Raw genomic sequence first — 25,976 nt, 5'->3', positions numbered from 1 at the left:
ACAGACAGAAATGCTTGTTGGAAGAAATATTTATCCATTAATTGTGTCAATAACTTTATTATATCTGATGTGCAGAAATACTCTAAAAGTATCCGAAAGGAAAATCAATATCATATTACAGTACTGATATTTCTTAGCCTTTGTTTATCTCTAAAGGTATTGTTACTCTTTCACAAATATTTATTGAAGGCCTAGAAATGTTTCTTTGGCAGACTTTTTCCTGAAACCTAACTTGCAGCAATCAACAGATTTTGTTTGTTTGGCAAGGTTTGTTTTAAGCTTTATTTGCCTTTTAGTCTTAATGGATATTTTTTGCATAATCACTTCTCTGCTTGATGCAATATAGGCTTATCTTATAGCCCTACCCAAACAGCCAAACCCACCCAATCACACACAGGAATCCTTGGTTTCATCAGCTCTCCGTGTTTTCCAGCCTGCCTCTGTCTCGTCCCACTCGCACTCTCTGTCAGAGCGCGGCGTTGACAGCCACTGGCCACTAAACAGCCCACTTTGTCGGGGATTGTGTGCATGCAAGACTGCTGAAACAGAAGCTCTGAACCTCACATTTTCTTTTCTTTGCAAGGCACTTGCAGCTAAAGCAGACAAGCCCGTCCACGGCACTAAAAAGCTCAAGAAGAGAAAAGTCATTTTCATCACTGTCTCACAAGCCAACACTCCCTGCACAATGTCTGGAGAGGACGCACCTGCCCAGCAGCAAAACGCCGTGGACCAGAAGCAGGAGACCAAACCCGCCGAGGAACCCAAAACCGAGACGGAGTCGCCACCCGCCGCCGGAGCAGCTGAGGCAGCGGCTACCCCCGCGGCCACCACCGAAAAGGTCCCCGAGGAGGAGGCGTTTACCTACCGCGCACTGGTGCTCACCGGTTATGGGGGCTATGACAAAGTCAAGCTACAGGTGAAGAAGGGCAAGCCGGTGCTCAAGGCTGGCGAGATCATGGTGCGGGTCAAGGCTTGCGGGCTGAACTTCGCCGACTTGATGGCCCGGCAGGGTCTGTACGACCGGCTGCCTTCCCCGCCGGTCACCCCAGGGATGGAGTGCTCCGGGGTGGTGGAGGCTGTAGGGGAAGAAGTGACAGACAGAAAAGTAAGCACACATAACTCCCAGCTTTCTCTTAACACACCTTAACACACGAAGTCTCATTTTAAGTTCGTGCTTTATTGTTTAAGTGATGAATAAAAGTCTCGCTTCATTTTGGAGCTGAACACATACATCTGGATATGGGCGTGTCAGGCTTGCTCGCTCCTCTGTATGCCGTAGGCTACACTATATTAAACAGTATCACGCTTTAATGAATTTAATGCCTATAAGATATCACACTATGTAATTAACATGATGACAATGACAAAAAAAGCATATAGTTAGTGTTTGATCTGTGATGGGTGTTCATCCATTAAATCACTCGTACGTAGAAAGGAGACATCACTTGTTGTCCCAAAGTGCAAAGAAGCCTGTTTGTGTGTTCATGTGGTATTTCATGTGTGTATAAGAACACCAAAGTGTGTAAAGTACGAGGTGAGTACAATGAGAGGAGCAGCAGGCGTCGCCCCTCATGTCTCCCCGGTTTTTCAAATTGCGTTGCCTTTGCGCAACTTCAAGTGAGCAAGTGCGCGATCGCAGTAGTAGTTTGCTTGGGGTGGAGATGGATTCACTGCTCGTGTGTTTTGTAAGGCTTAAGTCTAAATAAGCACGTGCAAATCCGTGGGATGCTCTCCGAGCTGGCTGCACCTACGCTTTACTTTACTGCGCTTCAATGTGCGCCAAGGCGCGGAAAGCTGCGTAAAGCCACCCAGAGATATTCACGATTAGACCGGAAATCAGACCGTCGTTCCTTCAAAACCATAGCTTTGGGCATTCGCCTCATAATTTCTTTTGTCTTTTTCTTACCGAGACATAATAAGTTAAGAAGATATAAGAACATACACATATTTACAGTAAAGATAACAGATATAAATGACACCTTGAATTATAAGATTGGCAAAGTGCCTATATGGCCTATAAATGTTCGTAATACTGTGCTTAAGGTGTCACAGTCTGCTCATATCTCTCATTGCAATTGTCAGAATAACGTCTTTTGTGTGATAAACTATAAAACGATTCCAACGCTTTGCTCGCAAAATATGTATTATTAAGGGACTTTATCTTGGAGGTTACGGGAAGATGCAGTGCACAGTTATTAATGTGTCTGACTTGACACCGGTGGCTGAGACCGGAGTCACCGACGCCTTTTGTTACCGGGAGCGGTGGCGCACAGACTAGGGCGAGGCGCGACGCAGCAGACAGCACGGTGTGAGAAATGGGATCACTCGCCCTCTTTGTCACCAGATAGCGTATCGCCTCTGCTGTGTTCAGAAGATATTGACAGTCATCAACATGTCATAATTAAAGTTCAAGCCCTCGCTCAGACAAAGAAGACAAGTTAATTTAATTAATAATGCAAAGAAAAGAATCAGAGTTATTTTTTTATATCTCACCAGGAAGAATTATGTAGTGAATGAATGATATGTCCCTTTCTTATATAGCATGATGAGTCACAGGCCTATATGTCTGCCTCCTGGGTGCATGGTATCACCAAGGTAACGCCTTTGAAAGGCAATTAAACTAGAAAGCCAAAATGTTACACACCAGCCAGTGATGATGAGTCACTGCTGTTTGTTGTAAGAGCACTTACATTTTCCCACATCAGCCAGTTAATTTCTCTTGATAACACAATTCTAATCACATGTCTGGTACAAGTGCAGAATCAGTGCATCTGGCTGGGAGTGGCACATATGTCTGTCAAGTCTGAATTCATATGGATGGGGGATCTATGCAGAGTAATGGGAGAATGATTGGTGATGGGTCAGCCAAAAGCAGCCAGACATCATAGAGGGGCATGAGCCCTGTGCCTCACAAATACTTTATAGTTTCTTTCCACACTGTCAGTAATGTAAATTGGATTTAAAGGTCAGACACTACATGTACACAAATGCGCAAACACACTTGTCATCAAGACCTCACACTCCCACATCCCCTTCCAGCCCTTACAGAATTAAGAGCCAATCTTCCTAATGGATGGAGATCTCTGAGATCTTTTGGCAGCTAACTCATAGAGAATGTGCTGACCCTGATGGCACAGAATTTTTTGGGAGGCTCATTACTCACTGCAGTCCTATCTGTCTGCCTATCTATCTCTGTTACCACCCCTTCCACCACCACACACACATGCACACAAAGACTACAGTAATGGGTGTGTCTGATGTGTGTTTTCTATACATAGAGCATAGAGTGTACACACATCCATGAACACATTCATAGCACATTTAATTAGATATCAGCAGCTGAGTAAAATGTGATTGATTAAAAAAAAAAAATCTTTGGCAACATATCAATGTAATTTTGAATCTCATGTTCTCCAGTGCCCGCTTTCCCACACAGATAGGAGAAGGACATGTTACAGCTTTGGTTTCTTTTATTAAATAGGAAAAAACATGTTTATATTGGGACGGCGAAATCATGTTAAGTTACTGAACTTAGCTACTGAAATGGTACAAGTATTGAAAAATGAAAAACATCCAGCCTGAGGTCTAAGCGTCCCTTAAACTTTTAAATTTGCAAAGCTGACAAATCTTCCACTTGCACCATTGTTGTCCCTCAATCTTCTTCTTCTTCCCCGTCTTTGTCTTGTTCATTGTTTTGACACTTGCTGGCTGGTGTGTCTTTATATGTACTGTATTCATTATCCTCTGCATGCCATGTATTGTATTTCAATAACCGCTGCGTCCCCTTGAAGAGACAATAAAGTAGAGTGAAGTCATACTACAGTGCCCTCACCCGAGATGACCTAAGAAGGAGTGCAGGGAAAGTGAGTGTAACAGTGAGTAAGCGAGGGAAGAGGGGAAATATCACACTCAAGCTCCCCTGACACCAAGAATCAGCAGTTTTGTCTCCAAAACCTGCATTAAAAAAAACAAAAAAATTTCATGCTCTCCCTCGGTGAGTTTTGGTAGGATCTGACCCATATGTTCTCAATTACCTCCCTCTGGCCCACATTGTCAGTCTGGTATTTCCTCCATCCCTCCTTCCCTCCCTCTATCTATCTCTCTTTCTTTTGTATAATCCCTTGATTCCTCCACCATTGATCATACTGTCAGTGAATCCTGAATCTTGACACTCTCTCTTTCTTTTATGCTAATTTGTCTTTCAGGGTGTCTATCCCTTCCTCCTTGTCCTGCTATTCCATCCTATTTGTCCTTTTCAACATTTAGTGTTTGTATTTTACATGGCCTGGTGACAGTTGGCCTTAAAAGCTGCTGATGAATTAAAGAAGAAAATCAGATGTCTCTGTTTAGTTCGTTTTTTGCCCCATCTCAAATCTGTCTCGTGTGGGTTTCCTGAGGTTGAAAGTGAAGAGGCTGTTCATGTTAATCAAGCTGCAAAAATAAGATGAAGAATAATGGCATTTTATATGGTGATTTGCATAATCAGAGGTGCAGTCAAGTGCAAAAAGCAGCATGTAGGCTCTCTCGTCACAGACTCTGCTGTATGTAAGCAGGGTGTGGTCTTTATTGGAACATCATATAAAATGTGTTGAAACACAATAACACCTATGCTGACGCTGGGGTGATATTCTGTTCCCTTTAATTACATTAACAGGAGACCTTCATACTGTATGGATGTCACATTTAACTTTCTTAATTTGCCTCAACCTGACTCATGAACACCGTATGAGAAATTTTGTTCCTCCTTTTTTTTCTTTTTATTCTCCTGATCATTTTTTTTTTTGCTGACATCATCAAAGCTGCAAGCTACGAAGCAGCTGACTTGGAGGCCCGCATACCCCAAAATTGAATCACCATCTGATTAAGTCCATTCATATACAGTTAACTGGAAGTGCCTTTGTTTGGTGCCCCCGCACTGCTGACCCCAACTGTGAGTGCATTTTGACGCAGTGGCATAAAGGCTGAGAAAGGAAATTCAAGAAGCGCCTGTGTCTGTGTGTGTTTGTTTGTCACACTGTTAAGATGTTGTAACAGAAGTGTCACAAGGCTCGTTCGCTCGGCCTTGAGTGTTTCTGCCCAGCTTCTGTGTGACTGACAGTAACTCACATGCTTTATGTGGGCACAGAAGAATAGCTGCAGATGCGTTCAAAAGCAACGTGTGAGTCATGTTTGTGTGTGTTTCCTGTAAAGGCTCGAACTCCCCCGTCTATCGATTTATGCTACACTCTACCCCCAATTAAACCGAGCGAGGCTGATGAGTTTGAAGACTCCGAGACTTAAAAAAAAAAAAGAAGAAAAAAAAAAGGGAGATGGAGATGGGAGCAGGCGAGTCAACATGAATAACAAAGGGAAGGAAGGAGAAGTAGCCCACGGTGGAAAAGTGAAAGTATACTTTGAAAATAAACCCAAACGACTCGGCCTCGGACAGAAAGATGCGGGTATGAAAAGAGAAAGAGAGAGGGAGATCTCTCTAATTGGAGTGGATAGACAGCGAGGCGCATGGCTCCCTCCAGACCATTAGAGAGGCCCGGGTGGAGAGGGTTTGTTCCCAGGAGGAGAGAGCTTGTCTTATGCTCAGCCATGGGGAAGAATCTGGCAGGGACTCTGATGAGTGGAGTGAAGCCAGGGGAGAAGATGGGCCCCATTGTCCTGTCTCGCTGATGAGGAAGAGGGGATACAGGACATTTCTCACAAGGGAAAAAGAGAAAGAGGATGGCGGTCAAATGAGGTATGGACAGAAAGAGACAGTTGAGGATGAAGAAATGGGGATGAAAGAGAAGGCGTCAAAGAAAGCGGCGAGACCGAGATGCAGACAGGATGAGACGAGGGGCACTGGAGAAGGGGAAGGAAGACGTTCTAAAGTTGTAAGCGGAAAAGGAGTCAGGAAGTGAAACAGAAAGAAGGGAAGAGAAAAAGTGAGGGGAATGGAAACAGGTTGGGAGGGAGAGCTGTGTCAAGAGGGGTGGATAAGGGGGAGGAAGAAAACAGGAAGAGAGTTATAATGCTGCAGTCGTCTCTGTTTCCCGTGTCCCTCGAGTGGGCTCCCCTGATTTGGTGGTGAGATGCTTGGGGCGGGGGTTTATATCGCGGTTGTTCCTTCTGCATAGAGACAGTTATGAATTGGAGGATGCTGCTTTGATAAGGATTGGTTGGGAGGACAAAAAGGCTAGATGGTGATGGAAGTATGTAGTATGTCTCAAATCTATGACATTTACAACAAAGTCCAACCTCAACTGAGACAAAAATCCTCAAAATCAGTCACATAAAGCCATACTCAACATGTTTTAGCACATTAATATTGCCTCTATGCTTTCAACCAGTTTTATGTCATCCTTTATGGCCTGCCACATCTATGATGCACTGTAACATGGTTATCAAAAGAGTAAGAAGAGAATTAAGAATTGAACAAACTACACCAACTTCATATGTCCACATGCAAAAACCTAATAACCTCAAGCCACTACATTACAAATCAGGAAACAATGAATATATTTTATATTCCCAAAGCACCTTCCCCGTTTAGCAATAAAATGATCTCCTTCCTTTTCTGCCCTGGTTCTGGTGCTGTTTCATTACACCACTTGCCTCCATTAGCCACTACTTCTACTCTGCAGTGGTTTAGCGCTTTCCTTGTTTGCTTGCGCTCTCTTTGCAGAGCAGACTCTTCACGGCTTGGCAGTCGAGGTGGTTACATGTTTGCATGTCTTCCGTTGTTGTGAGCAAAACAATAAAACACGCCTTTATCATCTCTGTTATACGCCTCACATCTTTCCCGCTGTGCCAAACGCCTTGGAAGCTGAAGATGGGAGGACATAGCAGATCACCTCAGGGTCTAGCAGTAAATTAGTATTAATGAAGTAGTTTATGGTATTGGCCTGAAACATGGCTCTTTCTCCCTAAAATAAACACATTTTAGGAAGAAACATTTATAGTTTTAGTTATATTTCCAGATATGGTTAAATGTCATCCACATAAATCTCTACTGTTTTTCAAAGAGGGATATCGGCAACACAGCTCCATATCTCACCACTTTTCCAGTGTATTTGGGGTATAATCTTGATGTTTTCGGTAAGTACAAACCGAGAGTCCTTTGCTTTACCCTTGTTCTTACCCCTCGTCTCTCCCCCTGCTTTCTGTTCTAGGTTGGTGATAAGGTGATGGTGCTGAGCCGCTTTGGGCTGTGGCAGGAGGTGGCAGTGGTACCAGCAGCCCACACCTTCCTCATCCCAGACGGCATGAGCTTTGAGGACGCAGCAGCCCTCCCTGTCAACTACATCACCGCCTACATGATGCTGTTTGACTTCGGCAACCTGCGGCCCAACCAGAGTGTACTCGTCCATGCTGCTGCAGGTACGAAGTCAGGAGAGAATAGTACATGCTCATGGAGCACACATAAACTGCCTGGGGTCTTTATTTCCAAACAGTGGTTGAATTAATTATAAATAAATCAATAATTCGTTCTCAACTAAAACAAACCTTGCTGTAATGCAGCTGTAAATAGTAAGTCACTTAAAGTTTCTCTAAGAATTTATGTTGTAATCCCGCAACTGGAAACCACATTTAATCAGTTTCATCTCAGCGCGTGTCAGCCCACTGATTCAGCATTGAACTCTACTAAGTGCTCCTTAGTTATCAGCCAAACTAATGAATACAGTATTACACCCCCATCCTGGAAAAGGCTCCTCAATAATTTTGAAATCCTCTGAAGTCTCAACACAAAAATGTAAATTATGACGTTAAGGAAACACTCCTGAATGTTTACAGTACCGGACGTCTTCCTTTTCTATGCGTCCTGTTTATACATTTCTTTTCTTTATGAATTATAGCTGTTGGAAAAGGTCCCACCGTTCATTTGTATGAGATATTGCTCATACAAATGCGTGTTCTGCACTCTCTAGGATTGCACTTACACTGGAGCACCTGCCACCTGGAGGTCAAAGTGAAGAGTGAGTGGGTTGGATAAGGATGGGGATTGAGGGAGTAAAAGCACCTGTTTTGGGGCGTAATGCAACGAGCCTGAGAGCATTTGATTTTGGTGTGTTTACACAGCCAGGCCAGCTGGAGAGAATGGAAGTGCATTAGCCAAAAATAAATTGTTCTCTGCCTCTTTTCTCTCTCGGTATATGTGCTAGTGTGCAGTTCTCACCATTCCTTTCATTCCCTCTCTTTCTGTGCAGAGGGAGACAGAAAAGGGATCCCTCGGCATTTAGGACAGTATGTGGGTGTATGTAGACAGTTAAGAAAAGTGAACCCACAAGGAAACCTGAGCCTGTTTTCATTCTGTGGGACAAAAACTGACAGCGAGCTCTGGGGAGACTGCCAGCCCAGGTGGATGTATCCCTTGGCATTCACAAAGAGACAGAGGGAATGAATGAATCTTTAAGATTGTTATTAAACTGTGTAGCTTCCCGAGAGCTGAATGGCAGCAAGCAGACTCATAGTTGTGGGATTGGTGGTCTACAGAGGAATCCCACATTTTTGCATCCGGCTGATGTCACTCATCCCCTGTAAAACACATATTGCCAGAGGGTTTCTGTGCAGCTTCTCTATAGGGGGAACGCAGTGGAAGTGCATCGTTAGACACTTTTCCCCGCTGGTTTCATCGAGGCTGCGTCTCTGGTTTCTCAGGGCAGGCGGCCAGTCTCGGCTCGCCAGCTGTCCGGACATCAGTATTGTAAAAGCACATTACTGAGGCTACAACAAAACCATTTGCTTAACAGTCTGCTTCACTGTACTCTGTCATTCTTTGCATGTGTAAACCATAACAATACTGTACGCTCTACACTGCTCTATTGTGAATTATTAAAGCTTTGCAGTTATATGTATTTCTGTTTTAGCAATGTACATGATAGTAGTACCTTTTGTGGAAGGAGTGTTACTTTCTCTTAACACCCATCTCCCCGTTGTGGAGCTGCATGGCTCACGTGGTGCCGGGAGCTGTGTGGCGGTGGGGGGTCCCACCTCTGTGCCTGTCAAAAATGGTTCCTGATGTTCTCTGATTAGAGGAATCAAAGGTATCTGCTGTGACAGAGCCTGAGAGACAGATCGAGAAACAGAGAGATCGTGATTGTGTGTCTGTGCCTTCTGTTGTCTTCTCCCTGTTGTGTTCTCCCTTCTTTTAAAGGGAATTGCAGCCATTGTTTCATATTACTTACTAAATGTATCCTACTACTGGAACTAGTTATTTTTAGCAATAATATAACCAGTAATGTTAATGTAGCACTACAGTCATCTATTAGTCAACAATTTTGATAATGAGTTAATCAACTCATCAGCTCCTAAAATGGGAAGTATTGGCTGCTTTTCTATGTTTTCTATTATTTTAAATTATATATATTTTATAAGCACTTTAAAGATGAGCAGATTTTTGTTCTGTTTTCTGACATCTTAAAGACCAAACAATGGTTCAACTGGGAAAAAATCAGCAGAATAGTTGATAATGTAATCTAAGGGTGTGGTTCCCCCTTTTTGGCTTAAAATGAAGCTGTGCCGAACAGATCAGAATATGATCATTTTTTAGAGCTCTGAGGAATACTTTCTAGAATTTCAGAAGAAAAAAAAGCAACAAAAAAAGAAATTTAGTTATGCTGTATGAATGTGTTTTTTCTTCTTTCTAATCCTATTAACCATCTTGTGACCCCCTCAGATTTATATGGTGATTATTGGGGGATCCTTATCCCCTAGTTTAAATTCACTGGTCTGAGGCATCATCCAACCTCAGTAATGCACCCATATTAGATTCAGTTAGTTTGAGTTTCCATTCAGCTGTCATTTATTCGATTGTGTTCGTACGTCACATGAACATGTGGAACACCACCACTCTCGCCACCATTTAAATTCCTCACTTCACTTCAAAGTTTTCCAAGAAGTAACATTCCTTACTTGTATTTGAAGTAGAAATAAATTCTGACAATCACGTACTTATGAAGTGTGACACTTTGTATTTACATCGTGAAACTGCAATTAACAAGTACTCTGTTACTGCTCAACCCTTCTCCAAGGCCTCAGTGAACTTCCCATTTAACCACACTTTTTATTAAGCGTGTGGTTAAATGGCTTTACTTCACCTCGTCTGACTGTCTCATAAGACATGGAGTCGTACATCCACACGAACAGTAGTGAGCTAATGTGCCAGACATGTCTGCACAAAGCTGCATTCCTGCTAGATCAGTTTATGTTGTGCAAAGATGAAATATTCAGCTTTTACGTGAGATTAACAGAACCTATTTGCACAAATGAGACGTTACAGCGTTACAAAAGACAGTTTTCACCCTCTGTCATAAGATACAGTGAGGTAATTATGATTTAAACATGTGTGATTTTTATTGGAAGCTCATAAATCAACCACTTTTTTTATCACAGCAGCCGTAGACTGTGTTTGAGGAGCCATTTTTGTCTTCTACCGTTATAAATCTTTTCATCAGCACGTCTTTTCAGTGAATGTTGGAGGGGTTCATCTCCACTTCATCTGTCTCATGGTTGACCTGTTTATTCTCATAATAAGGACATAATCCACTGATTTAATCACTTTAGGAAAACAATCAGCCTCCTTTAAATTACTTTTGGACTGCTTTGGGTTAGGGTTAGGGTTTAACATGCAGGACATGCAGTTAAATAGATACATTTTCTCACATTTTGTCTTTGACATCAATCAGTCATTTTGATTGATTAGAAAATGTAATAAGTGCAACTGCAACTCAGTCAATCATGTGTCATAAATCCTGTCTTATCATAAATAAAAATGCTGTAATTTTTTTCTCAATGCAATCAAACAGAAATAGAAAGTCATGTCAATTTGCTGCCAAAAATCACAAGTATGTCTCAGACATAGACTGTATGGTCTCAGAGGGATTAGCAGTCTGAATGACACAGATACCTTCTATCCTCAGATCCTCCATTAGGATAACAGGAAGCTTCACAAAAAAAGTTATGTGTGTAATATGTTAAAAAAAAGGGAGCAAACTGAGCTGGAGATCCTTTTTTCCCAGACCAACAGTTTGTAGAGTAGACAAAGGAAGCTGCAGTGCAACAGTACTGAGAAACACACTAACAATATATAGTATTATATCTACATAAATTACAATAATATTTTACAGCTGCTAATATTAAATAGTGATTATATAATTTAGTTTGGTATCACATTTTGTCAAAGCGGAACCTGCAGGACCTGTTTCCTTAAAAGTGAGATGACCTCTTCTTATCAAGATCAGGTGATCAGTGCAAATTGTCTGACTCTATCAGTCAGTCATGCCTCTGTGTGTGTGTGTGTGTGCGTGTGTGTGTGTGTGTGTGAGAAAGTAAATTCTGGTGAATAGTCCTCAGCTGCCTCTCTCGTGGGTCCGCTCCTGTCCTCTATCTACCAAACAATAGCTTGTTGTATTTCCTCCCATCGTGCCTCTCTTCTCCAGCGCAACGCACATCTGCATCCTCCTTTCTCCTCCTCCCCCTCCGGCCCTCCGTAACCTCCGCTCCCGCTGCACGACCTCGCCATATCCGTGCTCGATTCCTTGTCATCGGGGAACGTGTGCACGTTTCCCCCTTTGTTTTCCCCAGAGGACTTGGGCGGGAGGATTTACAGCGACATTTGAATGTATCTTGTGGGGCTTCCACTGTGCCCGGCCAACAGCCTTTCCTCTGACCTCTCCCTGAACTGGTCCCTAATGTTTATGAACCCTGGCCAGCCACCCCGCCACCACACCCACACTTGCGCATTCCTGCATACATATGGGGTCTTCTGCTTCCAGTGATGACGTCCACCTCTGTTTTATTTATGAGCTCCCAAGTGACTGCATGCCAATGTCAAGTGTCAAGCATTTAGTCACAGATGCGGAATGCATCATATGAATTAATTGGTGATGCAAGATCCTGTATGATCTATTTATCTGATGATTTTTCTCCATTGATTTAACCACCTCTCCCCAAATGTCAAGACTTTGTGACGTTTTGGCACCAACGCTGCCAGAGTTTGTGGTTTAATTCCAACTGGCGCTTCTCATACTGTACAAAACAGTCTCGCTAATAGCTCTGTGAGGTGCGCTTCGTTTACTAAATATCCTATTTTATCAATGCTCTCTACTCATAAGGCTCCACTGAAGTGTGTTTGAGGTTTTTGTGTTAGATTCCACACTTCCTCAGTGCTGTTTAAGCAAGCTGTTATTAATTTTTTTATTTTCCCAACCAGCCAATATGGTGGCTTCACCAGTTTTGCAGCTGCTTCTTGCTGGAGTGTCTGTGTGTGGGATAAAGTTACACCAGGTTACATGAAGGATTATCTGCAAATACTTGATGTAAGAGGCTGCCAGCTGCTGCAATACAACCTTGAGAGTGATGGATGACAGCAGTCCCAGTGGAGGGGGTTAATCCCAGCTAATGTTTATTTGAAGTTGAGAGCTCCTGATTGTGGAAGAATATTTTACCTATGTGCATCTCTTTTTGGAAGTTTTCTTTTAATTATAATCCTAAAAATTGAAATAAGGGACTCAGAAAACATGTTCATGGCTCTAAATACTACAATTAGTTTACAGCAGGATAGCATTCACAATGTGTGGTTTGTTGCAATTTGGAGCAAAACACCAGGCAGGGGATTCCAAATTGATTCAAAATTGATCCACAATCTACAGGTTAACTAAATAGATCATTAGGTTTGCTGAATGCATTATCAGGTTACCACAAAGCTCAATCTTTAGCCTCAACTCACCATTACCGGTGCAAAAAAAAAAGAGAATTTAAAAACTCTGAAATCCTCCTTGGGAGTTGTAGCTGACCTCTGTCTTTCTTCTCTTGTATCTCTAAGTTTTTAAAGAACCAGATATTTTCATACGCAGTCGCTCATCTTTTATTAAGATGAATTATCCAGCAGAAGTTCCTGGCCATTTAAGCTTTGTAATTGCTCCAGCTGTCAGTCATCTACCATTGTCCATGCAGAACATGAACACTTGGACCACTTTATTAGCTGACTCTGACAGGGAAGGTGATTTTCGTGCTTTAAACATTTCTGCACCACAATCTTAGAAAAGTGTGGTGTTGTTCGAGGCATTCTGTAAATGCTTAAAGTAAGTTGAACAGGTGGCTGGATCTCTTGTATTTCCTGAATGAGAGCTCCATCCTGATGTAGATCTGCTGCTTTCAGACCTGCAGGCAGGGGGGGCGGCAGGCATATGAGCCCTCAGTGCACACTTGAATGCAAATAAACTATTTATTTGCTTCCTTATTAGCTTTAAGGAAAGAAGTACAGCTTTTTATTTCCATGTATCCTATTTCTCCCAGGACTCCTTCACACATTATTGTAGTCATTCATTATTAACCAGCATTAGCTCATGTGTAGTTACATCCCTCAGTTTTATAGAGCCATTGTTCCTGGGAGCCATGATAAAAGTCTGCATCTTGAAAATGGTTCCTTCTCTCCTCTCCGCTGTCTGTCTGCTCGGAAGGTCTTACCCTAGTTTAGAGAATGCTAATTCAGTCTGACCACTAAGCGGGAGTCTGGGCTGCGTGGTTGAACCGTCTCTGTGTTCCCCGGGCCTGGCATCGCCGGCGGCAGATCAGCTGCACTGATAGGAGAGGGAAACCAGGGCAACCTCCAAGCTAACCCACCAATCACAAAGCTTGCTCGTCGCTGCACTCGTCGCTGCAGCCGTTGACAAATGACCCCATCCACTCTCACCCTAACCACCTCATACAGTGGCAGGTGTACATGAAACCTGTGTCAAGACACCTGTGTGTGTGTGTGTGTGTGTGTGTGTGTGTGTGTGTGTGTGTGTGTGTGTGTGTGTGTGTGTGTGTGTGTGTGTGTGTGTGTGTGTGTGTGTGTGTGTGTGTGTGTGTGTGTGTGTGTGTGTGTGTGTGTGTGTGTGTGTGTGCATATAACTGCATGAGTGTGCACCAGCTTGTGTTTCCTTTTGTAGCTAGGTTTAAGGCAAGGCAGGAAAGAAAGTGGTTAATGTTAAAAATACATTTATTTTGTGTTAATTTATATATATATAAAGTGTGTGTGTGTGTGTGCTGTGTTTCTGTGTTTGCAGACACATTTGTGTTAGTTAGCAGTGTGACAATCCTTGCACAGGAAATCACAGGGGTCGCCTTCAAACACCAACAAAGGATGTTTTTTTTAATTCAGTCACCCCAGTAACTAAAAATGGGCTTCCTCTACACTGCACAGAGAGAAATCTGCCATTAGAGAGAGCACATTAAATCGCTGTCCAAGCCCACAGTGCACACACATACACACACACACACACACACACACACACACACACACACACACACACACACACACACACACACACACACACACACACACTCATCTTAGAAAAACACCATTGTTACATAATGCAGAGTAATACCTCACGAGTTACACGTTCACAAACACCCAACCACAAACTCTCACTGTTAAAGGATCATATCTGAACTCTTTTTTGAGGCGTAGCAATAAAATGTTCATTTATTTGCTTCAGCTTGTTGATGTTGTAACGCAGCCACGGTGCGTTTTGGGAATGGGAGATTCGTAGGTCCACATTTGTATTTCATTCTTTGTCGGCCACTACTACCACAAGCTAATGATAGGTTAAGAAAGAGTCCTTGAGGAAATGTGGAGGAAAATAAAAAATGTAGAAATCACACAGGAAAACAACGCAAAAGCTCTGAGACAAGGGATCAGTCATCTCTCTGGTGTTGACAGCAGCCATATGGCCACCATTCATCCCCGGACTAACACCTGAGATCATAGCCTGGCTCATGATGTGAGATCATTTTTATTTAGATAAGAAACACAATCTGTCAATGAGAGCGTAGCTTAAATGCAAATTGAGAGATGGTAGAGATTATCAGGACGATGTGATGCAGGAGCAGACGTGGTTTATGACTCTGAAAAACATTTCTGATGTCCCCACTCATCCCTGCTGCTGAACTCTGGGTGTGGAGCAATAACAGTGGCCTTCAGTGTCAGTCTGGATTCCACAGTGTTTTGGGGGAAAATTCCTCTTCGCTCCTAGCAGTCATATTATGGAAGCCAAGTGTAATTTGTGCCAAAATTCAAGTATGTTAGGATTCAGGAAAAGACAAAACCCTACTGTGTGTGTTTTATGTGTGTGTGGATTCTCTCGGGAGAGAAAAACAAAATAGATAGGTGGATGTTTTTTGGCCTTTTCCTAATTTCCAAATGTAAACAGTTCAATTGAATCTTGAGGAGAACAAATGCAATTAGTGGCAAGAATTTGCTTCAGCTGCCATCTCTTCCCTAGCCATGGGTAAGTGTTTGTGGATGGTGTTAAATCACACTCTCTGCTCACCCCATTTACCAAGAGAAAAACTATAAATCAAGAAACCAAGGAAGTAACAAAGATTAAAGCACTGGGTTAATGAAAGGTTCATATTTCAAATCGTTGTGCATATTTGTGAAGATTAGCAGATACCACCAGGCCATTCGAGGACCGTTCAAGGCTGCAGTCCTGCGACTCTCCCCTTTGAAATCTCTATATGTATGGATGTGTGTGTGTGTGTGTGTGTATTTTTGAAGTGAAGTGGGGTGTAGCAAGAGGTTCTTGGCACAGCTCAGGAGTCTTGTGATGTGAGATCAGGCGTTTGTTCTCAGTGGATTCAGAGGAACAGGTACCTTCTTCCTCCCCCGGCCACAATTTCTCTTTGACTGGAAGCACATTTCTGCACGTCCAGATTTTGAGAAATGAAGCTATAAAAATAATTTTGTTCTGTTGTGACCTAAGTGATGATTTAAAAACTGATAAAACATTTTTAAAAAGAATAAAATATGTTCTTCACTGCCTTCATAAAGCAAAAACAGAAGGTGGAAACACTGTGTTTATGGCAGCAGCATTAGTTAAATATTAATATGTGAGTGCCTGGCTGTAAGTAGGGACGATTAATGATTGCATCACCCTTTCTCACACCTGTATCTCTAAGAGGGTTGCTACTATGTGACAGAGCCATTTAGTAAAAACAGCTTTTCAACCCCCCACCCAGACATTGCATATACTGTACAACATTTCTCACATTGTTTTTTTATCTCTCTCTTCTTCAACCTCACATTAACAGTTGCTCATGCACATGTGTGAGACCCATGTGTCAAAAGCAAGCAGGCACATATTTGGTTGTAGTATCTGTATGTGTAAAAAAAAAAAAAATATGTGTAGACATTTGTTACCACATAACTGTATAATATATATGTACTGCCCTTTGCAGTTCCTGAGCACACACATTTCTTGACAAAGACTCACAGATGGCTGACTGTCTGAAATGTGGTGGCCCCTTAAGAAGAAGGTATGTCCTGTATGTCTGTCAAATATTGTGATTGCTATCAAATGACTCTATGCCCAAAGGAAGAGCAGTCAATGAAACAAAATGGCTCCCTTTGCTCAGTCATTGCCGGCAATTTGGCCGAGGTTTCCTTGGCAACACAAACTTGGTTTCTCGCTGAGGACAAGGAGAGACGGTGCTGTTACAACGCAGCTGCAAACAACGCTCACATCCAACAGCAACAGCCTTGATTTTGTTTTCTCATCGGTTCTCCCCCTCAGTGTCAGCAGGCGTGATTATAGTAATGCAGAGTGGTTTATTTACTCACATGGATTGAAGCGGATTCCAGCTCTAAGATGAGAACTACAAATCAGAACTGATTTTTACCCTTTAAACTGAAATTGAGGGTGAAGAAGTGTTTGTGTTCTCATTATTTCTGCATTTTATTTCCATCTGGGAAATCTTTTTGTAACAAAAGCACACAGAAGGTTTATAAAGGTTCAAATAAAACCCTTTGAAGTTAAAGGTTGCTGAGTGATTCCTGGTCAGAGATTAATAAAGAGGATCATTTGAATTGGCCTCAATTTTATCATTACATCTCAGTCCATTTTTTTTGGCCTGTGTTTCTACTGTTTTTATGTCACAGCGTAGCCACAGAGAGCAAGGGTGCGATAAGGAAACTGCTTTTTGACTGATTCACTGGTTCGAAAGAATTTTTATGCTGAGATGAAGGTGAATCAGCGTTATCTTACGCACAATGTTCTCCTTTCAGTTATAGACAGAAGATACACATGGTCAGACATCTTCAAACAAATTAACTTGTGAAAATAATTGTACCAATTCTTCCAGCTGCATCAAGTTTCCACAAAATAACCCGAAGAAGCAGCATAAGCATGACTTGTATATGTGTGTTCTCAGTTTATAAAGGAAGGAGACTTTTTTTTTTTTATTTACTTCAAATGATAAAATCAGAAAAGCCTCCAGATTAGAAAATATCTTCCTCTTTGGTTACTGCATCGACCCATATTTATGCATGTGTGCCTGTCTTCCTGCCTTTCTGATTATGTTACAGGGTGAGTGCATGCAATATGCAGAAATGTTTGGGTTTAGTTGCCTGTGTAAGCAAATGAAACATAATTATATCATTCATTCAATTCAAACCTAACCAGCAGTCTGGCAGCTCAGTTATGCCATTAAGAATGGATGTTATTTAAATACACGTGTTACTTTGTGTTGCTTTATTCTCTGCCATCAGATAAGATATGCTCTTTATTTGGTCAGGCATGAATGACCTTTATGGATGCCTTTCAGTTCAAGTCCTCAAGTCAGCCTCCATTTCAAACAGGCCACTTCTTATCAGTAACCTATTACTTCTTGCTCTGGCTGCCTCCGCAAACATTGGCTGAGGCATTCGCCACAACTATGTACACACTTTCAAATACAGTGAACGCAAACATAGATATCCGAAAAATCCACTGAAGCACACAGAGACTCACAGCACCTTGTCTTTAAAAAGTTATCTTGGACAATGCAGCACATTTTGTTTTCAGCTGGCACAGTTAGAAGGAGCTGTGTTTATGTAATTTGCGATAGGATGTCATCCAGCTCTCCTCTCCTAACAAAACAGATACCTCAGCTACATTTTATGTCCTGTGGAATTTTAGGCAGGTTGTCTTGAATAAGGAAACAAGAAAAAAATAAATACATGTGTCATTTGAGTTACAATGGTTACTTTCTCCAGAGTTGGATGTGTTTTTCTGTGCATCTGTATGTGGGTGTCTATTCTCCCCATGTTAAGCCGGGTAATGTGATTATGTTTAATACGCTCTTTACATACCCCTGAGCAAAACACAGATGAGCTGTTATTGACTGTCTTGTTTGGGACAATAAATAATGCGAATCTCATTTACCTGCCGTAGAAAATACACGTGGAATAGGAATTCTTGGGTGCCTTCAGTGATTGTTCCTTTCAGCTGAGTTTTATGTCCGTCAGTCCGTTAAAGTATCCTGACATGTAAAGTTTTTTCCCCACAAAATCGTGGCTCTATATTAACCCTGTTCCTCTTCCTGCAGGTGGTGTGGGCATTGCAGCCACTCAGCTGTGCAAGACAGTGAAGGACGTGACCGTGTTTGGCACGGCATCAGCCACCAAGCATGAAACCATCAGTGAGGGCGGAGTCACACATCCTATTGACTATCGCACCAAGGACTATGTGGAGGAAGTCCGCAAGATCAGTCCAAAAGGTGAAAAACTTGGCCAACTGCACTGGAATACGTGCTCTGAATTCAGTGTTATTTCAAATAAATGATCCAATGTATCAGTGAGCTATAAAATCAGGGGTTTACAGTCCTATGCATGCTGTTCATTGAGATTGTTTCGTAACACAAATAGTCCAGATCGATTTATTCCCTCAGGCACAAAGCAATACTGTGGGACTGCAGCCTTTGCTGATCAATGTTAAACAAACTGCAGACACAGACAGTGAGATGATTCATTTTCATTCGCTTTGTTTTTACGTTGCTTTTTTTTCTTCTTATGGGACAATTCTCAGCGGATCTGGCTAACCATGTACACTAGACTGACAGCACGTAGGGAATTATTTTCTCTACCAAGCAAACCCCATTTCACTAAGCAGCGATTGTCTGGATTCTCGCTGCCATCAATAATGTATCCGCAGAGTTTTATGTAGATGTGGCCCTGGATTTGCAAAAGGGGCACTAAACACGCCGCTTCTCAGCTAAATTAAACGACGTCCAGTTCCCGTTTCTTCTTTCGCCCTACTGCTGTGTTCATAGCAGGATGGAGAATGTTATTATGCTTGAGACTCATTTCATAGTCCCCTCTCCGACCCCTGTGTGTTCTTTGTAGCATAAAGCGAGACAGACAGACATTGCAGAGACGGATAGGAGGAGAGCGAGAACCGACACTTTAGACAGAATGTATCTAATTAGAAGCCTGGATCAATGTGCAGCCCGGCTTGCTACCTTTCCCTCTGTCTTTGGCTCTCTGTCAGTTCATCTGTGCTGTGGTCAACGCAGAGTCCCGCTGTGAGCCTCTCACAATCAATAGAACCATAGTTTAACAGAGCAAGGAGGGGTTGCCCAATTTGAGGAGTCCCCTCTGGCACAAAGGAACATCATTAAGGCCGGGCCTATATAGCCAGACATTAATAAGCCAGAGAGAAAGCTTCATAGTTAGGTTGCCATACTTCTCCGCCTGCTCAGATGTTGGCTTGTTATTCTCTCCACCTAGGAATGGAATGGACAATGACGGAGAGACATTTTATCCCTCTCGTCTTATCAGTGACAAGAATGAAATAACATTAAAACAAGGGAAAAGGCTAGGATCTCACGCTGCTCTCCTCCTCTCCTCTCATGGCATATGTATGTGTTTCTCCTCGTGTAAACATGACACAACTTGGCTACATTCACTACTCCTAGTGAACTCTGGCATGCAGAGGGGGCTGCTGAGGAGACTTGGCAGGCTGCTCTCTCTGAATTCACACCAGTGATAACTGTCCGCTTCTCCTCTTTTCCTGCTCCAGGCCTGGACATAGTACTGGACCCTCTGGGAGGATCAGACACCCATAAGGCCTACAACCTGCTTAAGCCTATGGGCAAACTTATCACCTATGGTAAGTAGAAAGAATACGCTTCACTTGAACACCAACCACTGCAGTTTTGCACACAAAATAATCCATTTCAGATTTCATTCACATTTATAAAATTCAAATCTCTATCTTCATAAGCAAACTTTGTGTTACTAAGGTCGAAAAGCTTCTTTTACACAGGCTGAATGTGTGTCCAACAAAACTTCTCCCAATGAAAACATTTTAAAGTTACTTGAATTTCTTATGTAATACTTGCCATGTGGTTAATTAAGCTTGTTGGCAGCACAACACAGCATAGTAGGAAGCACAAAGATTTTCTCATACCTGCACAAGCTAGCAGATCTATTTTACTGGAACTCGTCAGCTACATATTATGATACTTACAGCTACTGATGACAAAATAGCCCCAACATTTGGAACAGCAGCTGCAAATTCAGTCATCGTGGACTGCAGTAATGACAGAGAACTCCCAGTGATCCCTGAATATAACTGAGCAATATTAAGACAATTACTACAGTATTTGTGGGTTTCCTCACTTGCTACAAAGTAAAGCTGCTTCCTGGTGGGCAGTGCGACCTCTACGTCGAGGTCCATGTCCTCAGTGTGCTGTGTGTCATCCGTGGGAAGGCCTTTACGCTCGCTCTGTTGCAATGCCAATCTGAACCCAGCGTGCATGCAACAGTGGGCGGGGTCGGCATCCATGGAGAACAGGGCCTTGCCTTTGCATGTTGCACAAAAACCCACTACCCAGCATGGTGCCCCCCACCCTCGCCCATTCACCCTCTCTCACCCTTACAAACGCGCCCCCCTCCAACCCCACCCCACCCTCTCCGGTCCCTCCGTGCCGGCTTCTCTTCCAGCTTATCAGAAGTATGCATGGCGGAACAATGGGCATTTTATCCACACGAAACCTGGAATGTGTCTGAATGTAGCGGGCTGGGTCCCTCTCTTCTCTCAGAGCTCGCTTTGTGTCCCCTATTTCCCCTGAGAGAGAGAGAGAGAGAGAGAGAGAGAGAGACAGACAGTGAGAGGCATAGCCGGCACAGGAGGAGGGAATAGGAAGGGGATGTGGTGACAGTGAGAGCTGAGGTGCTAAAGAGGTTTTCAGGGTGGAGGGTGGAGGTGAGACTGTGATTGTACGAGATGAACGGAGCATGAACTGCCGCTGAGGAGTGAGAAGCACACCTGACAGGACTCAGTGTTGATTTGACATGTCACTAAATAATTAATTTTTGGATTATTTTATAAAATGTAATAAAATGGTGGGAAATCAGCAGAACTCCAAAGATAAAATCCAATTCACAGTAAAACACAGTTTGAGATGCTGAAACCAATACATTTGTGGTGTTTTTCCTTTATAAATTGACTTCAGATTTATTACAGAGACTAAATGATGATCAGATGACATTAAAGTGGGTTAAGTCAGAGCTATAAAGACCAAGAAAGAAAGGACGAGTGTGGGCAGATTATTTGGTAGGAAATGAATCAGGCTTCTGAAAAAAACACATAATCAACTAATCAATTTTACACAGGGATTAAGACATTTACCACACACATAGAAACACCTACACACATTGTCTACTGTCTTTCGCTTTCAGGAGGTAGAGATTCAGTTTCTATATGTTCTTTCATCCTCCTTTTTCTATCAGGTACATCTAACATGCTGGCCGGCCAGAAGAAGAACCTGCTCGCTGTGGCTAAGAACTGGTACCACCAGTTCTCCATCCACACACTCAGCCTGATCCAGGGGAACAAGTCAGTGTGCGGCTTCCACCTGGGCTACCTGGATGGGGAGATGGAGCTCATCAGCCAGGCCATGGACATCGTCCTGGATCTTTATAAGCAGGGAAAGATCAAGCCCCGCATCGACTCCACTTGGCACCTCGAGCAGGTGTGTGCTTATGTGTTGGCACCTGGAATTAATATGTGTCTCATGTTAAGTTTACATCTGGATGCATTATATTCTCTATTATAGATGGACTGATTTATTCGGCAGGAGTGGATTTAGAAAATTTCAATGCAACTAAGGATCTTGAATTATAGATTAACCAAAAAAGAACCATCCTTTTTGTTTATTTATCTTAGTTAAATTCTCATTTGAATTTCTAGTAAATAGACAGTATATTGCTGTCATGATTTTAAAAAATACATGTATGTGACAGAAGATTTTATCCTTATCATCTAGCCTTATATCAAAGGGACAATTCTCCAGCCACATACATACCAGTCAGTTTATTTCTGTAGATAATCACCTGTAAACTGCTTATGTTTTAGTTCTGGTTGACACTGTGCAGATACATTTACGCCTGGTTATTAATGTGACAAAGGGCATCCTTCAGCACATCAGTTTGGATGACATGAGTTTGATGCATTGTGACATTTGTGCATTTACGTGTGGATCACATCAATTTTTACGCTATGTACGTTTCCAGTCCAGTCACCCAGAATGCATGTCAATGCCAGGTGGGTCCATGTATGTGTGTGTGTGTGTCTGTGTGAGAGAGAGAGATTTATACATAGACATGCAGGAGCTGGGTGTGGCTCAGATTTCAGCAGGCGCAAGTTTGTCCACAAGAAGGACTGTGTCTGTCTTAGTATAACTCTATCAGCCAGACAGAGTCAGATTGTTGGTGACAAAGATTAACACTGCTCGCAGATATGAATAGAGAAGAGTGTGAAAAACGCAGAGAGAAAGACAGAGTCAGAGGCTGACATCTTCTGTTGTCAAAGTCGGAGCTGGTCAGTATTTTGGCCTGTGTGGCCAGAGAGAGAGAGAGAGAGAGAGAGACACCCGCTGTCTTTCTCCGCCATCTGACGCTCTTTCTCTGCCCCTCCATCTGTCTTCTCTTTATATCAGACTCTTTCGCTCTGTCTTTAGGTTATTGACTCCCTCTCTGTCTCTCTCCCTCTCCCTCTCACTCTCTATCTCGCTGTATTCTCTCCTTCTCCCTCCTCACAGTGTATCTTTTTTGCTTTTTCTCTCTCTTGTTGCTATGGCGACATCCTTTAGTCAGTGTGTGCGTCTGTCTTAGGGAGGGGCCCTGATGTATGAGAAAGAGACATGGAAGGAGCGTGGAAACACAGAGGAGAGAACAGGCTACATCTCAGTCTCAGACTCAGAGCTATTTGATGTGTAAAGTTTTCGGTGGATTTCGGCAAACGCTGATGCTGATGCCGCTGCTTGTCGTTAGCATCAAAGACAAAAAGCTGCTGGGAAATAGTTAATCAGATAGTTGATCGATTATTACAAGCTGTACAAATGCCACGCCCTGACCTCATCCACCCCACCCCCCACCCCCACCCCTCCCATGTCACAATGTGTTTTTGCTCCAATAATCAATAAAAATGCTTGGACAATATTTGAAAATTAGCATCAATCCCCACCCTCCCATGTGGTTTCTATTTGTTCGTTATCTACATCCGCACCGATATCCATGAGGATGTCTGGAGCTGCAAATAGCACACTCTAGTCCGAGATGCCTGGGAGTCGAAGAGGTCGACAGATCTTCGAGAGTTAAGGCTGGAGGTGGGAGGAGTCGTCAGAAGAGCCTCAGCCTCTCTCGCTGTGACTTTCATTCACATTGAAGATGATTCTTATAATTCCCGGATTCACCCCTCCCTCCTTTTCAGTTTCAACGAGTCGTGTTCCTCATCTGAAGGACACCAGTTGCTCCCTCTGTCTGTCCAGCCCCCCCCCCCCCCCCCCCCCCCCCTCCTTTTTTCAAACTCCCACACTCCTCCTCTTTCCCATGTGTCTGAGTCGTCGGGGCCACGTTTCAGCCAGGCTTTACGTTGCTAGGAGATGGCCCTGTTGCCGTGGCATTGGTCGTTAGGTGGTCTGCCTGCCTCACACAAATAGGGGGATTGGAGGAAGGAGGGCGGGGGTGAAGTGATGGAGACAGGAACAGACAGTGGACAGAGCACGGTGGTCAAGAGGAGGGTGGGGCTGGTCTGGCTTGGATTCTCCCCCTTGTCGCTATGATTGTCAGTCAGTGGGACCAAGTTGATTGATCCATTATCGGTCGGGGGTTTGGTTGATTGGCTGTCGGTGCACGCCTGCATGTCCCCAAAAGTAACATGATTGATTAACTCCTTTAAATTCAGCACCAGGCTTCTTCAGGTGATGAATGTCAGATTAGCCACTTCTAAAGTTACCACTGCTTTAGTGCCTGATAAGTGCTTTGCCGTCTTCAGGCACATTTAAAGATTCATTCATATTTTTAAGTCCATCTTAAAGGAGACGTATCATGCACTTTTTCATGACTATATTTTTATTGTGGAGATCTATATATGCATTTTATACTGTCCCACATCTGACATAATAACAGCATAAAAAAAAAGAAAATCACAAAAAAACTTGTGTCGCCTTTAAAACGACGTTGATTTTAGTTGCTGTAATTGTTCTTCCTGTCCACAGTGACTGTGAAGAGATGCAGGACAAATTGCACAATCCTCCACAGGCCTTTAATAATGTGATGCAACACTATCTGGTAGCAGCGGTTTATTGATTGATTAATCTGCAGTGACCTCGTTTATCACTGGGAAAAGAGTGAATACAATGAACATTCCTCATTCTATTGAACTTATTAGTGATCCCGATCAATCAAAGCGGAAAGAAAACATCACAACTTAATTTTTTATACAAATTACGACATATGAATTACAGTTTTCTTTGTTTTTTCGCACCTTTACAGTTATCCTCAAACAAGCTTCTTTCTGCTTCATGTCAGTATTTCTCGCCCACATACAATAGTATAACATTTCATTTCATTTACACGTAATAAATCCTAATATTGAAAGTATCTGTTGGCAGTATGAGTTACCCACCCCCATTTATTTTGTTATTCCTCTGCTCCACATTTTTTTATTTGCTGCTGCAACAATCTAATTTCCCCTCAGAGATTATTAAAGTCTTGTCTAAATAAATGTATTATATATTTCTCACATACTCCATATTAAAGTGATATTTTGGGAGTCCAAGCCTTGAAAAATGTGTTTCTGTCCTGTGGTATCAAAAAGGAAGATTAGATGCACAGAATGTGAGGGGGCACATATTTTTGTGTAAATGCATTGGCAGAGGAGAAACTAGCTACTATACCCTCAATAGATTTTTCTCAATGACAGGTGTATTTAAAATCTTCCTTCACCTCCTTTCACCCTGCACTCTTTCTTCTTGCCTTTATGTAATCGTTCTTCTTCTTCCGTCTCTTCTCCAGGTGGGCGATGCCATGAGAAAGATGCAGGAGAGGAACAACATCGGCAAAGTGGTCCTCACCACAGAGCCGATGCCCGAGGAGGAGAAGAAAGAGGAGCCCAAGAAGGAGGACAAGAAAGAGGACAAGAAGAAGGACGACAAGAAGAAGGATGACAAGAAGAAGGACGATGCCAAGAAGGAGGAGAAGAAGGACGACAAGAAGAAAGAGGAGCCCAAGAAGGAGGAGAAAAAGGAGGAGGAGAAGAAGGAAGAGCCCAAGAAGGAGGAGAAGTGAGAGGGAGGAACCGATAGTCAAGCAGACCAGCAGGGAGTTTGTGTCCTGGGAACAGGGGGTGTGGTGTGTGATGGGGTGGGGTGTGGGGATAGGATGGCGATGGAGATAGAAATGGATGGGGTGAAGGATTTGGGGGGCGGGGGTTGGGGTTGAGGTGGGAGGGTAAGCAAGGATGGGAAGGAGTTAGAAGGGTAGATTACAAAATTATCACACCACTGTCAATCTTTCATTTCTTCCACCTTCCGTCCGCTTCACCCTTTTGAGTCCACCAATGCTAACTCCGGCCTGGCTCCACCCACCCCCTCTCCCCCCCTCCCTTTTTCTCATCTCTATAAAATAAATAAATAAATAAAAAAAATCTTGTAACACCTTGTAAGTTCCAAATATATCTCTCTGCCTTACAAGATCAAGAAAGCAGCACTTGCAAGATTTTCTTATTGGGACAAAGAGAGCCATGGAGGATTGTGGGTACAGTCCAGGCCTGGGGCCAATTACTGTTTCATTAACTGTAAACCCCTGCTCACCCTTCCACCCCACCCCCTGTGATCACCTCAACTCCCACTGTACTAAAATGTTCTGCTCTGACTCCCACCTGACACCCCCCCACCCCCTTACTGTGCTGAGTCCC

General features: G+C 43.0%; 1 protein-coding gene and 1 pseudogene across 1 annotated transcript; one reads left to right on the top strand and one right to left on the bottom strand.

The window, feature by feature from the left end:
• The window catches only part of LOC133999315 (rho-related GTP-binding protein RhoN-like), a 34,695-nt pseudogene extending 34,165 nt beyond the window's left edge, over window positions 1-530 (bottom strand).
• On the top strand, window positions 389-25,872 carry vat1 (vesicle amine transport 1). The gene is made up of 6 exons (XM_062438859.1): window positions 389-1,105; window positions 7,143-7,350; window positions 18,322-18,492; window positions 19,794-19,883; window positions 21,509-21,750; window positions 25,076-25,872. Exons 1-6 carry the CDS (start codon window positions 686-688, stop codon window positions 25,346-25,348), a joined length of 1,404 nt encoding a protein of 467 aa, XP_062294843.1. The 5' UTR covers window positions 389-685; the 3' UTR covers window positions 25,349-25,872.
• Window positions 25,873-25,976: the final 104 nt, after the last annotated feature.

Source organism: Scomber scombrus, chromosome 18, assembly GCF_963691925.1.
Source record: "Scomber scombrus chromosome 18, fScoSco1.1, whole genome shotgun sequence".
Lineage (NCBI taxonomy): Eukaryota > Metazoa > Chordata > Actinopteri > Scombriformes > Scombridae > Scomber > Scomber scombrus.
Note: the sequence above shows the minus strand (reverse complement) of the source record. Positions and strands in the feature narration are given on the sequence as shown.